The sequence below is a fragment of the Cyphellophora europaea genome (genome assembly GCF_000365145.1).
Source record: "Cyphellophora europaea CBS 101466 unplaced genomic scaffold supercont1.3, whole genome shotgun sequence".
Classification (NCBI taxonomy): domain Eukaryota; kingdom Fungi; phylum Ascomycota; class Eurotiomycetes; order Chaetothyriales; family Cyphellophoraceae; genus Cyphellophora; species Cyphellophora europaea.
The window spans coordinates 3,081,413-3,095,006 of record NW_008481809.1 but is presented as its reverse complement, the minus strand read 5'-3'; the positions used below and the strand labels follow the sequence as shown (position 1 = coordinate 3,095,006).

General features: G+C 54.2%; 6 protein-coding genes across 6 annotated transcripts; 3 read left to right on the top strand and 3 right to left on the bottom strand.

The window, feature by feature from the left end:
• Positions 1-7: 7 nt before the first annotated feature.
• Positions 8-2,998, bottom strand: HMPREF1541_04090 (uncharacterized protein; the record flags this gene model as incomplete). The annotated part of the gene is made up of 2 exons (XM_008718436.1): positions 8-2,857; positions 2,909-2,998. The coding sequence occupies 2 exons, from the start codon at positions 2,996-2,998 to the stop codon at positions 8-10; spliced, it is 2,940 nt and encodes a 979-aa protein (XP_008716658.1).
• A 393-nt stretch (positions 2,999-3,391) lies between these two features.
• On the bottom strand, positions 3,392-5,554 carry HMPREF1541_04089 (uncharacterized protein; the record flags this gene model as incomplete). Its single annotated transcript, XM_008718435.1, has 1 exon — positions 3,392-5,554. The coding sequence occupies one exon, from the start codon at positions 5,552-5,554 to the stop codon at positions 3,392-3,394; it is 2,163 nt and encodes a 720-aa protein (XP_008716657.1).
• A 1,907-nt stretch (positions 5,555-7,461) lies between these two features.
• On the top strand, positions 7,462-9,291 carry HMPREF1541_04088 (uncharacterized protein; the record flags this gene model as incomplete). The annotated part of the gene is made up of 1 exon (XM_008718434.1): positions 7,462-9,291. One exon carries the CDS (start codon positions 7,462-7,464, stop codon positions 9,289-9,291), a length of 1,830 nt encoding a protein of 609 aa, XP_008716656.1.
• A 505-nt stretch (positions 9,292-9,796) lies between these two features.
• Positions 9,797-10,807, bottom strand: HMPREF1541_04087 (uncharacterized protein; the record flags this gene model as incomplete). Its single annotated transcript, XM_008718433.1, has 1 exon — positions 9,797-10,807. One exon carries the CDS (start codon positions 10,805-10,807, stop codon positions 9,797-9,799), a length of 1,011 nt encoding a protein of 336 aa, XP_008716655.1.
• Positions 10,808-11,110: 303 nt separating this feature from the next.
• On the top strand, positions 11,111-12,199 carry HMPREF1541_04086 (uncharacterized protein; the record flags this gene model as incomplete). The annotated part of the gene is made up of 1 exon (XM_008718432.1): positions 11,111-12,199. The coding sequence occupies one exon, from the start codon at positions 11,111-11,113 to the stop codon at positions 12,197-12,199; it is 1,089 nt and encodes a 362-aa protein (XP_008716654.1).
• Positions 12,200-12,421: 222 nt separating this feature from the next.
• HMPREF1541_04085 (uncharacterized protein) lies at positions 12,422-13,563 on the top strand (the record flags this gene model as incomplete). The annotated part of the gene is made up of 2 exons (XM_008718431.1): positions 12,422-13,354; positions 13,417-13,563. 2 exons carry the CDS (start codon positions 12,422-12,424, stop codon positions 13,561-13,563), a joined length of 1,080 nt encoding a protein of 359 aa, XP_008716653.1.
• Positions 13,564-13,594: the final 31 nt, after the last annotated feature.

Here is a 13,594-nt window from a genome sequence, read left to right as displayed (position 1 = left end):
CTCCGTCTCATCCCTCTCCTATTGGCGCTGAAGTCATTACGCCCCTGCCGAAGAACTCACTCACTGTCCCGAATCTATTCGTACTTCGGCCCAATGCTGCCTTGAAGAGTTCATGCTGCTCTGTGCTTTCCACCTGCTGTCGTCTAATTGCCTTGATGGTGTCGTTGCCCGGCTTGCACAATGGGCATTCTGCTCTGTCATCCTCGTCCTGTCCAGAACCGCTCTTGTTTAGGCATTCTTGATGGAATGAATGGCGGCACAGAAAGTGAACAGTTGGCAGCGTCAGGTTTCGAGTGCATGCTGAACACCGTCGGGCCTGAAATACTGCGGGCTTACTGCCGAGGTCCTCGATCTCACTTCTTTTTGATTCGGTCTCTTTCCGGTATGACTCGACCAGTCGTCGATTGGCTTGGATCTCCTTCCTCTCTCGGGCAATGTTGTCGGAGAGATAGTCTTTGACCATACCCATGTTGACTGCTCCTCCCTGAGACAGAATCTTGACGACTTGCAATGGGGCTAGGAGGTTTTCCTGGTCAATCCTCCGGAGCACATTCTGCAGCTCTTCTCGGACACCATGCTCCTCCAGGATCTTTGGTGATGAGGAGAAGTAGGTCAGAGCCAGCGGATACAAGCTGAGGTCTTCTGGCCCGTACTTTCTCAGCGCAGAAACGGCACCTTCAGTATCTTTGGCTGACGTGTACGACCGAAAAATATCAGCATACATGCTCGATCGTTCGCGAACCAACGTGGTCCCAGCTGGAAATTTAGATAGCGATGACAGCAACAGCACATTGGATGTGTCAATAGCCGACTCCTTCGATTGTGATCCTGCGAGGTCTCCAGCAATGAACTTCGTCGCTTTGGCTTCCAAGGCTGCTTGCTTGCTTGCATCTTTGGCAGATCGCGAAGCATCGAGATACATCTCAAACAACGTTGTTGCCAGATCCGCTCGATCCTCTTTTGAGAGATCAGGCTGTGCTATCAGAGCCTCCAAGAAAGTGATGAAGTAATTTGGATGCGTAATGAAAGACGAGAACGCCGTACGAGGCCGTGGTGGCGTATATGTCGGTACAGGCGTGCTTGTCACGCCATCCGATCCCTCGGCGGTGTCTGTGACCTCTTGAGCTACAACTGTTTCTGCAGTGTCCTGCCGAGTCATGAAGGGCACGGTCCACAACGCAGAGAGGTATTGCGATGCACCACCTCCACTCTGGGCTCGGACTTCCTCAACAGCTGGCACGTCCTGTTTGGGGACGTAGCGACCAGTGTAGTAGTCGACAAAGAGCTTGGTCGTCTCCTCAGGACAATGCTGCAACAGGCTGCGCGCATACTTTAGGAGCACCGGATAGGCCAATTCAGCCGACAGCCGCCAGATGTACTGCAGCGCCTCCGCATATTTCTTCGAATCTTCGATCAAGATGTCGATCACCAGCTCATTTTCACCATGCTTGGTAGCCAGATATGCTGCTTGATCGTAGTAGCCACCTTGTCGACACATTGCGATTGCTGTGTCCAAGTCAAATTTGAGATCTCCTGGAGTACGAATGAAGGCATCGAGTTTCTCCGTGTCTTTGAGCTTAGCATAGCAGTTAAGCAGCAAGGTCGTGTGGTCAGCTGTCGCTTTATCATGCTCGTGTAGCTCCTCCAAGTAGTCTACCAGGTTATGGATGCGTTGCGTGTCAAGGAATTTCCTGATGACCTGTGACGGTTCCGTATTGTCGATGGCTCGAAGATATTGCTGCATAGCTGTATCGTAATCGCCCTTCTGATACAGGAAGTCACCATACTTTCGGAAAATGATGTTCTGCTGCAACTTGTCGGCTCCGCTCTTTTGCGCAAGGTTGATGGCGTAGATGTAAAGGTTGCGCTGATACAAGATCTCGAGCTTCTCTGCCAGGCTTTTCTCCTGATATCGCAGAAGCTTACCATCTGTTGTAAGCAAGAAAAGCTCGCCCCATTCGACAAAAGCATACTTGATCTGTGAAGGGAGAGACTCGGTGTGCGCGATGAATTTCAAGTCCGTGTCAAGGATTGTGAACGACGAAGTTGTGAACAGGTCATCCACCTCATCGCCTCCAAGTTGCCTGAATGTCTTTGATTTCGAGAGCGATGCAACTCTCGGTGGGCATATCAACCCAACGTAGTCGTTGTACATGAGGACGCGTGTCTTGGGCCCGTCAAACGCGTATGATGGTCCGCGTCCATTCGGCCCATAGTAGTAGACGGCGTCCTCGCGCGCTACCACGATGTCGTCTGTTTCCGGATCCTGGGTCATGCACCCGACACTGCAGCCTCTGTTGTCCACTGTGCGCACCGCCTGTCCTTGGCCCTTGCCTGAGATGACAATACTGGAGAGACGCCCAGTCGTCGCAATGTAAAGCACCTTAAGCGTACCCTGTCGCACTTCCAGTGCCGTTATAGGGTCTTCCGATTCGAAGACAGTCCTTTGTTTGGTGCCGCGGTCGTGGATCAGGTCGCCTCTTATGACTGTCACAGAGCCGTTCGCAAATCCTACCGCCACTTGCGTAAGGTCGTTCAGCACGACGAAAGCTGTGACTGGAAACAGCCTCTTTCCATTCTGTACGGCTACACTACACAGACACCTCGGCGCGCCCGTCCTTTTATCTGTCTTATCAAGAGCCCATACTTTGAGAGAGGGGTCGCTGGAGAGGTCTTCCGATATGGTGACGAGGAAAGCAGTGTCAGGTACCTGTCGGAGGTGCCTGACCGCGGCGTCGCCATCTGAGACCTTGAAGCTGCGGGTGACGTTTAGGGCTTTTCCCAGCACTCGCACGTGCCCGTCGGTCGTCCCGAGGAAAAGAGAGTCGGAACCGGCTGTCAAGCAGCTAACATCGTTCTGAATCGACAATCAGCGGTCGAACTGGTCAGAGTGGAATTGGTCACTCACATCGAAGACGTATGTCCCATCCTCGTCGGCAGGGACGGGTACCTTGGACGCTGTGAAGAAGGGGAAGGCCTTCCAGCTTGTCAGCGCCATTACTGGCCGTCCCCTAGCTCAGTCAATTGCGATACCAGAGCTCATGGGCTCCAGGTGAACGTCGCACTGGTGCCGCCTTCGGCGCCTGGCTGGAACACATGAGGTTGGCCCCCGGCTAAATTTCGGCTTTTCGGATTACCCAGGCAGTAAATAGAAAGCAGCACTGCAGTACGACCTACGACAGGGCCTTCGAGGGGCAACAAGCGCCAGCTGCGCTTTTGAGAAGTACGAGCTTCTGGACAGATTTCACTCTCGAGATAGCATTGAAGTTTTGTAGATTCTTCTATTTGCAAACAGCAGAATATGGCTTCAACGACCCGCGGCTAGCTAATGTGTTGATAGGTAACATATGCTCATTACATCGTCAGTAAGCTCATCGTGGACTCATTGCCACTAGTCTTCCCAGCTGAACCTCGCACTGCGGGAGCTCGAGTTGTGTTCCTCATGGTCCGTGCTAAGTCCCTCTTCCACGAATCTCGAGCCACGACTTGGTGACCGCGAGGGCGCTCGCCCAACTAGAGAGGGTGTTAGGTGAGGACCATAGCTAACATGAGGTGAGTGGCTCTCGTTTGAACCCGGCTCACTCGGCTGAGTGTGTCTCTGAAAGCCGCGAGCCATTGTCGCCTCTGGAGAGACAGGGCTAGGCACAGAGTTACTGTTTCTCTGCGAAGCATTCCCGGAGCTATTACCAACAGGGCTGATGCCTTGCTCACCCGATGACACGGTGCCAAATGCTTGGCTATGTCGCGGACTGTATGGGCTAACACTGTTGCTCAGACGCGGGTTCGTCTCGGCAGGCGTATATGGCGGGACTGGCGACGCGGAGTTATTGCGGCGCCTATAAGCAGCAGCTTCTGCTTCTTTTGCCTCCCGCTGACGCTGCGCAAGCTCGGCAGGCTCCATGGGGTTATTGCGTTGCATGGTGCCATTGCGATTTTGTGGATCTTGGAAAAACGCGGGCGATACTTCCGCTGCTGGCATTTCGAGCGGCGCACTGCCAGGGAGTTCAAATCGCGAATGAGCCGAGTCTGCAGGGACCTCGGTTGGCTGTCGTTTGTCGCCCAGCAACTCCGACACCGTGGTATTGGACCCGGGGGATTTAGGCGATTTTCCAAATAGGCTCCGCCGTTTTGGTTCCTTCGATACTGCTGAGTGATCTGGAGCAGCTCTCCGTCGGCGTACCAGGAACCAGATCAAAGCGGCAAGAGCAATGATGACAAGGCCAGCGCCAACACCGATGCCTGCCTTTGCGCCGGTCGACAAGCCAGATCCACTCTCGGAGTCGGGTCCAGGAAAGATACTATTTGACGGTCGCGTAATAGCCTGCAAGTTGACATTGTTTACGGACTCCTCGCTGATGACCGCTTGAGACAGAGTGAAAGAGTTTCGCTCATAGTCGACCATCAAATATGCCTCTTGCAAAAAAACACGGCCTATGATGAATTGTGACCTGGTGCGTCGTATAGGAAAGTATGGCAGTGGTGGTGAATTGAAGTCACCATCGAAATTGGGGAAGCCGTAGGTCAAGTCCAAGTTGAAAGCACTGTATGGCAGTGTTAGCTCGACGTTATCCGTAGAGCCTGGGAGTTTGCCAATATTAAAGGTAAAGGTCAGATTCCAGTTTTGAAGATCGTCTGGAGAAGCTGATTCGTTGGCAAAGACATACACGCCCAATGTCTCGTTGTAAGTGAGGTTCAGAGCCTCGGCGAAATTGTCGCAGACTGCCTCTGGCAGCCACAAATACGGAGTCGAAGAATCTATGGTGAAGACTGCGGCCTGGGAAGTTTGGAGTAGAGTCATGGGGTTGAGGTTCCAGTTTGGTGGAAGGTCGCCCGCTGTCGAGGAGACGGTAATGGAATTGACGGCGACAGCAGGCGCATAATCAGAGCTCAGAACGAATGAAAGGTTATTTGGCGTGAAACGATTCGCATCGACACCGCCCAGTGTTAAAGAAGCCGGAACGCCTGTAAGACGGTATGCGGCTCCGGCCGTATAGCCATAGCTGTGACTGGGAATGGCACTGTCGTTCTGGACAAGGGACGACAACAGAGGGAGTCGGTTCTCCGAGCCATTGATGCGAGTCTGCTGAACTCCGAGGCCCATCTCTCCAACCCAGACCGCAGACGTGTTTAAAATGGCGACAATTTGGTCCACTTCGGACACATCGTCGTTGAGTGCGATCGTGTCGAGGCCATAATATCCAAACTGCGAGTTATTGAGCGACGGATCAGATCCAAGCTCGTAGAATCCTAATCCCTGAAATGTTGACGACTGGTTGGAGTAGAAGACGCCTCCACGGGCAGTGGCGCAGGCGGTGGTGCCATCACACGATGCCGTCCCCATGACCCAGGTTTCTTGCGACAAAGTGCTCGGTAAAACAGAGAGCCATTGTTCTGGAGTGCCCACACGAATGGTGATCGGGGACCATTGTCCATCGTAGCCCACATATTCAGTCGAGGTTGTGCACACTATCGGCTGCGGATCTTTCGCTCCGAGGACACCGCAGATGTATGTGGCCAGGAAGAGACCGGTGTACAGAGGGGATCTTCGCGACATGTCGTGCGGACCACGTGGCCACACAATTCACATTGGCATAATCACACAGGTGTGTGCGCAAATCGAAGGGTTGGTACAACTGAGGATCGCATTCGGGCAGTGCGGACGAGTGAAGTAGACAAATCTTCTACAAACGAGTGCTGGAAGCGCAAATCATCGCGCTGCTTAAAAGAATGAGCAAAGTATGGAGGGTCTGCTGTCGCCGCTGCGGCTGATGTCGCGATGGTGGGCAGCGAAGCAGCGACCGAGCAGGATGTCTCCTTGCATCTGGCTGCCAAACGCGCTACCACCAAAAGAGAGGTGCTACTGTAGCAGCACCCCAGCCCAGCGAGCCTCCAGGTACGGCCTGGGCGAGCCACCAATAGGCTTCGGAAGTGGCCTTTTGGCGGGTTTCAATAGCTGGTGCCGATCCTCTTGTCATTATGGAGGCCACCGTGCAACTCGCAAATAGTTTGTTCGTCTACACAGCACTAGTCATGAACTCGTCGGCCACAATGGGTATCTCGACAAAAGTCTGTCTCTGCCTACGGAACAATAGCATGGAGGTGAAAGCGGTCTCCGTTCATGGTTCCCGACTGCGGTTGCAGCAGGAATAACAAATCACACGCAGTGAACCTGCCCAAGGGCCCCAACATGGTCTGACCTGGTTTCAGGCAGGTCGTAACCAGAAGCTTCCCACATAAGCAAAGCTCTCATCGGCCGTTCTCGGCTTGCGCCCATCTCTGCATTCTTCAGAGTCTGCACCAAATTGAGTCGACGAAGATAACAGTTTCCGCAAGCATTCCTACGGACTATCCTGAAACATCCTATGCTCGTTCACCGGGGTTTTCCAGCCCGTGGTATATTAGTCGATGCATGCTGACAAGCTTGAGCCATCAGAGACACCCGCAGGAGAGCGATTGGGAAGCTTCCTACAGGCTGTCCCCCGATCGCCCCGTTCGGGGCCAAAATGCCCTATCGTTGCATGTATTGGTTATTGCCCTTCTGGTCATCGGTCCTGAATATGGACTTCGGTTCTTGCAAGGATCACATATCAAACGTGAGGGAGCATACGGAGCATTTTGAATCTCCACTGCAACGCCTCCGAAGCTTGACTTCATTATACGAGCAAGCCTTTTCCTCATCTCCCCCTGTATGCCCACAGGGTACGGAGTACAGGCGGAGAGCACGTTTCGCGGGACTCGACGACGTCTTTAACGACCAGGCCATCCCCGAGCCTCCCGCCCAATTTGCGAGCTAGTCATGGGTAGTGTGTAGCTAAGGCCCCAGCTGCGAAATGCCATTGGCATTGACTAACCAACCCGGTATGCCCACGCTTTAGCGAGGCTTGTCCCACCCTCGATTCCCCTCCTTGGTTGGTCAAATCGCAGATTGTTGAGGGGAATAGCGAGGGTTCATTCCGCATCCTCCTACTGCGTATGCCGGTCCTTGCTCATCCCGCGCCTCTAGCAGTCCCGCTTGGTCGATCAGAGTGCGCCTTACGGACGTCCTGGGCCGGCTTTTACTTTCACGTTTCCCCTAGAGCAGCTGAATCATAGGCTTCAACCTAGCTCTCGGTGCGGCCTGTCTCTGGTGTTAAAGTCTACTTGCACTGCTGTCGCAAGCTTGTGTCCTTTCTTTCAAATCCTCTGGTTCCTACGTTGTGTACTACCACCAACCTCACCCCGATTCTACATTCGCTTTTTACGGTCGCTATCGAAATCCATCCAAACCTATTCTGGCCCATACAGATCACTGCTTCTGGAAACGGCCAGCCCAATTTTGCGCCGAGATGAGATCTTGAGGAGCGGCGCAACTCTTCAGAATACAAGCCATTCGCTCAGCCATTCGCTCAGTCATTCGTTCTACGCCGTGCCATGCTTAGGGAAAGCTGTTGAAGAATACTATTGCAACAATCAGTCGCAACGATGAATATGCTCATATCGTTCGCTTTGCTGCTCTCTGCTCATGTGCAGGCCCAAAGATATGGTCTGCCTCGAAGGTTAGAAGCCAGAGGTACTTTCTCGGGCAATGAGACGGCTCCGTATACAAACTCATCCATAACGACGTCATGGACCTCAACTCTTGATCACGCTCCATCATTGTCGCCGCCATCGACAAGTACCGAACAGAAATCTACTGATTCTTTGAAACCGCCATTACCTGATCAGACGTCGACCCTCACAGGCTCCGAGAAGCCGGAGCCAACCGGTGGACCGCCTGGCGGCGATGCCGATGGTGCTGTATGTAGAGGCGGTATGCTTACTTACTACGGATCCGTCTATCCTACAGTATATTCTACTGTGACAGAAATCTACAATGTTACACTCAGTGCGGTCAATGCAACAATGACCGACAGCGAGACACTCATGACCCCCTCGCAAGCGGCATGTGGCTATACCGTTGTTCCTATCAATGGGCCGGAGCAGGCGATAGCCACCATCGAAGGTACTGTAGATCCTGCTTTACCCCAACCCAAGCAAACGGTCCTCTCGACAGGGCTAAGCCCCGATAACATGACACTGGTCGACGGAACTCCCTTCACTGAAACAATGTCCATCGGAAGTCCGTCACGTAGCGGCGCCCCTAGGCCACCAAAGTTCCCAGCTGCGCCCGTGCCAGAAACTGGTGAGAGACCAAGTCCAGTTGTAGGGGGCCGACCTCCCGCTGCTTCGATGAAGGGATCTACGATATATGCAACGGCACCTTACACGAGTACTGTGATCGTCACGAAAAAGACACCAGTACCTGTTCTTCCAACGGCGCAATCGCCACCACCAGTCTTCCAAAACCCACCACCTACCCAAGATCGAAAACCTCCTGTGCAAGAGACAGGTGGCCGCCCTGGCGCTGGAGGAGACTCTGTTGGGGGCCCTTCCGGCGGTGCACCAGGTGGTCCGAAGGACGATTCTGGAGTTGTCTCCTTGATTCAGATATCGAATGGCATCGGTATCAGCGCTGGTCCGAATGGGATAGACTCCATTCCCGCGACAGCTACGGGAGGCGTTGCCCCACAAACGACAATCGATGATGTTCCCATTGCGGTGCAGCGCTCTTCGGTCTTCTTCGGCAGTTCCGCTGTGGCTATTCCCACTGGTCGTGACGAAGCCGTGATTACTCAGGGTGACGCCACCTTCACACTTCGGTCGAACGCGATCGCTGGCCAATCGACCACTGTTGCCTTCGGACCGTTAAGTCCTCAGGGTGTCGTCAGCGTGCCACCTACTCGGGTCACTGCTGCCCCAGGTGTAGTCGTCGAGGTGGCCGGCTCTACCGCTGTGGTGGCTGGCACGACATTCAGACTTGACGAGCGCTTTTCAACTGTCATCACAGTCAGCGGTCAACGCGTATCGATAGGACCTTCTGGCATCGGTCTACCGAGCACAACGATCCTCGCCGGCCTGGTGACCCAAGCTCCGGCAATGGTCGAGACTGTGGGCGATGTTACCTTCACTCTCGACGGTAGCCGCGTGATCATCAGTGGCTCCACTTACGGCATTGCCACCGACTCTCCCACCGTCACAACCGAATTCGACGGCGAGGAAGTCAGCATTGGTCCTGGTGGTATCGGCTTCGATTCCACCACGTTCAAACCAACACAGGCCGAGACTTCAACGCGCGAGGATATGGCGCAGGCCACTGGATCTGCTGGTGGTGGTGATGGTGATGATGGTAGTGATAGCAACGGAGCAAGCCTGCCAGGGAAGTCGCTTTGGGGTGCCTTGGCGTCGCTGCTCGCTCTTTTGGTGGTTTTATGACCGGCTTGAGGCCTACTTCTACATTCGAACGGTCGATTTGGAGGCCCTTGGACTTTTCCTACAAATTTTACGATTTAGCATGGCGTTGGGTGGTTAATTTACGCTGAAGTAATAGCCCGAAGATAGTGGAAAATTTCGGGCGGGAAACACAATGGAGAGGCTGGTGTCTGGTAGATACTGGCCGCTTGCACAGGCCGACACACAAATCTGGTGTATGTGTATGGTTCATGGAAGGAGAACGGGAACTCTCAGTTGTGCGTGTAGGAAATACCCACGGCTACTGAGCGGGATAGGTGATTATGGCTGGCTGCCTGAACGGCTCGATGATATTGGGATATGTAGTGCGCTTTTGCCTACAGAGAATGATTTAGCAAGCGATATGAGCGAGATTTATATAGATGTCGAAAAAGTAGCAAGATCTATCTGTCCAAAAGATCTGTGTGTCCTGCAATGTATCCAGTCGATGGGCTGCCGCGCCCGCATCTACACAGGCATTTGACGCCGTCTACGTGAACTTTCTCAATTGCTCGCCGACCACGATTCCCCCTACAGTCATGATGGTCGCCATGAGGAGGTTGATGCCATTATTGTCGAGAATATCGCTCCCGGAGCCAATGAACCGACTCTCGTGACTCGTCGCGCTGTCCGCGGCGCTCTGACTTGCACCCTTCCTTTGCTTCGTTGCAGCTGCAGGTCGCGCATCAGTCCCGGATCCCGACGCTGATGAGGCTCTTCGGTGCGTCAGCACCTTGACGCCGCCCGCGCCTTCGACCACCTTGCCTGTTCTCCGATCTACGACACTCGCCTGTAGCACGGCGCCCAGCAAGCTGTCCAGAAGACTGCCTAGAGTGCCCCACACACTCACCCCTACGGCCAGCGCGATCTTCTGCTGGACGGTCCACTCCCCTTCGCAGAACGGCAGTAACATCAGGCTCGTCACGCCGATCACCGCGGCGCCAAGTGACCCGTATAGCACGCCCGCCACCGTGACGCCGCCATTCGTGCCGCGGGGCACGCTTCGCCACGGCGCGGTGATCAAGAAGGGGGTGCTGGAGGACAGAATACCGAGTTCGCTGGAGAGCGTGTCCGCAGCGGTGGCGGCGTAGTTGGCCGTGGCGCCAAGCAGGCACCAGGAGAGGTAGTTGGCGGAAGGTTGGGCATGGAGTGGAAAGCACTGGCCGCCGGAGTTGGGGCGGTACAGATACTCGAGCAGGCAGAGAATGCTGGCGCAGAGCGAATTGGCGAGGACCTGGATGTGCGTGCGGGGGCCCTCACCCCCGGAGGCGCCGGAGGAGGAGAGGGTGAGTCGGGCTTTCTGTTCGTGCTTTACTTTGGTGGCGCTGGTACCAAGGATGAAGAAGGTGCCGAGGAGGGTGAATGGGAGTGGGGACTCTGGGAGTGCGTGCACGGTGGCGGTAATGCCAGCTACTATTATACCGGGGATGGTGAGAGATTGTCGCCGGTAGGAGCGGAGGAGTAATAGAACGGTTATAGGCCCTGCTACCACGGCCTTCATGGTGGATGTGGGAGTCGTACTGCTGAAGAAGATTTCTTGCAGCTGGGAGCAAAGAAGACGGGTGTTGATATGAGTTTGGTGAGCAGCGAGCAGTGAGCATCAGTATGCAGATGGTAATCATTCAACGTGAAGAGCAAAGCTTGACCGAGGATCTGCCGCAGAGCCTCTCACGCTGCAGTTGATGTAATCTGCTGGCCGCAACTCACCTCATTTTCTTCCCAGATAGCGTTTGTTACACCTCGGTCGAGGAGCTGCATTTGCATCACAGACGAAGTATGGATAGTCGGTGTCCCTGCTTATACCATGCAGTCGATCCTGACTAAGGTGGCACGCACGGCGCGCCCGCGTCTGTCGTTGGCGCCCTTCCTGCCGCTACAGTCTTCAGCAAGACGGACGCTCCACTTAGCTCCTCCCTTCCTCCTCGATGAATACACTCCCCGCTACCAGCTGCTATCATCTGTAGCAGAATCCAAGAAGCGGTCGCTGGCATACGCTCATCTTCGTCAGTGCAACCTATGTCCCCGGCTATGCAATGTCAACAGATATGAGACAACCGGGCACTGCATGATTGGCGCTGAGACTGTCAAGGTCAGCACTATAGCTCCGCATTTCGGCGAGGAGCCATGTCTCCAAGGCCACAATGGGAGCGGCTCCGTCTTCTTCAGCGGCTGCAACCTGCGCTGTGTCTTCTGCCAAAACCATGACATTGCACACCAGAAGCAGGGTTTTGATCTGACGCCAGAAGAGCTTGCGGACTGGATGATCAAGTTGCAGCAAGTGGGACGTGTGCACAACATCAATTTTGTTACGCCAGAGCATGTCGTACCCCAAGTTGCTCTGGCAATTATGGCAGCCAAAGACATGGGTTTGAGGGTACCCATTGTCTACAACACGAGCTCTTTTGATAGCCTGGATAGTCTGAAGCTGATGGATGGTCTGGTGGACATTTATCTGCCCGATTTCAAGGTCTGGGAGGACGCCACGAGCAGACGGTTACTCAAGGCCGACTCATATGCCGAGCACGCGCGCAAGAGCATCCAAGAGATGTATCGACAGGTAGGAGATTTATGCTTCACACCCGATGGCATCGCCCGCAAAGGCGTCTTAGTGCGACATCTAGTCATGCCGGGGAAGGAGGAAGAGGGCGTGAAGATCGTTAACTGGCTTGCTAGCAGCCTGGGCAAAGACATATTCGTGAACGTGATGGAACAGTATCATCCTGACGCTCACGTCGGTAAGTCCCAGCGAGGCTCGAAGACCGGGTCCAAGCGCTACCCAGAAATTAATCGAGCAGCCACCGAGCATGAGGTTGGTAAAGTGCAGAAAGCCGCTCGCGAAGCCGGCCTGTGGCGCTTTGTTGAAGCTGCTGCTCATGGTGGTTTCAACATCTAGTCCACGGCTCGATCCCAGCCTATTCATTGCCGGGAGAGGGTTTCAAGCCGCAACCGACACTTGGTCCGAGCTCCTTTGTGTTGAGTGGACAAACACTTCTGTGTTGAATCTCGACACATCCTTTGTGAACGGTCTCGGACGACAGTATGGCTCCGCAGATAAAGTATCCGTTCTGCTTCCAAGGCAGGCTCGGTGCATTAGGCAAAGCTGCAATATTCAGCCATGGCACAGTTTTTCCAGCCCGGCATGGTATCTCAAGCGGCATTGACAGGCCAGTACTCAACTCTATATCAAGAACGGTTGTATCTACTGAATGCATTAGCCGACGATGAGAGCCAGGGCGAGCGACTAACATATGCATTGGCCGGTCTGCAGGCTCAATTGGATCAGAATGAATCTGCGGATCTGCCTTTGAGCTCGAAGAAGCTCAAACAACAGGTTAAGGCCGTCCGCAACAAGATCGGTGCCTGCCAACATCGGGAAAGAGCTCTTGCATCAAACCTCACATCCATAACGGCTCAGATGGAAGGAATGAAGAGATACCAGTGGTTGACTGCCCAGCATGAGTACGCCATGCAGATTCACCAGGCTCAGCAGCATGCTCACAGGGTCCTCATGTCCCCAGCGCGGCCGGATTTTGCATTAAGGTCACCCGGCACGATGGACCTTGCCACGCAGATGCAATTCATGTCTCTCGGCCAGCCTGTCGGTCAGCAGTATGCCAATCGAGGGCCGTTAGGATCATATTCTACAGTCGTAAACCAGCCACTGCTATCAGCCCAGCTGGCTGTGCCGTTTCCTGATTTTATCCACCATGGACAGCTCTACATCAATATTCCACCTGTCCTGGGAGACTTGCAGGCATGTGAACAACCAACGGAGCCTTGCCTTGATTATGTCGACTCGCCGATGACGGCGTCCTCCGCACCAAGAACGTGGGGTGCGTTGCCTGATGTAGCGGGTTGTCAGCGATCTGCCAGTATGCTCCTCGCCACAGGATCGACTCGGCTATCGTTCTCAACACCTGTGTCACCAGTCAAGGCCATAGAGACTTGTGCAATTCGGAGGCTAAGCCTTCTTGATGGGACGAGTGCAGCCATGAAGTTGGAGCGAAAGGCTGCGGAGGCGGAATCGAGAGGCCTTGCGGATGGAAAGGTATGACACTCGCCTGTGTTTAAGGATCCTCTCACTACAGAGCAGTGTGGCTAGCTTGAGAGCATACACAAGAAGATGTGCATTGCAAGAAGAAGGATCAGGAGGAGGAGGAGGAGGAGGAGGAAGAAGAAGCAGCTGAAGCACGCATGGAAGATGGAAGTGCAGTTGAGGTTTCTCGCAACCTGCCTGGGCTGCAAAATACGGGCTAGCAACAAACAATCAAACAACAAGACCATCTCT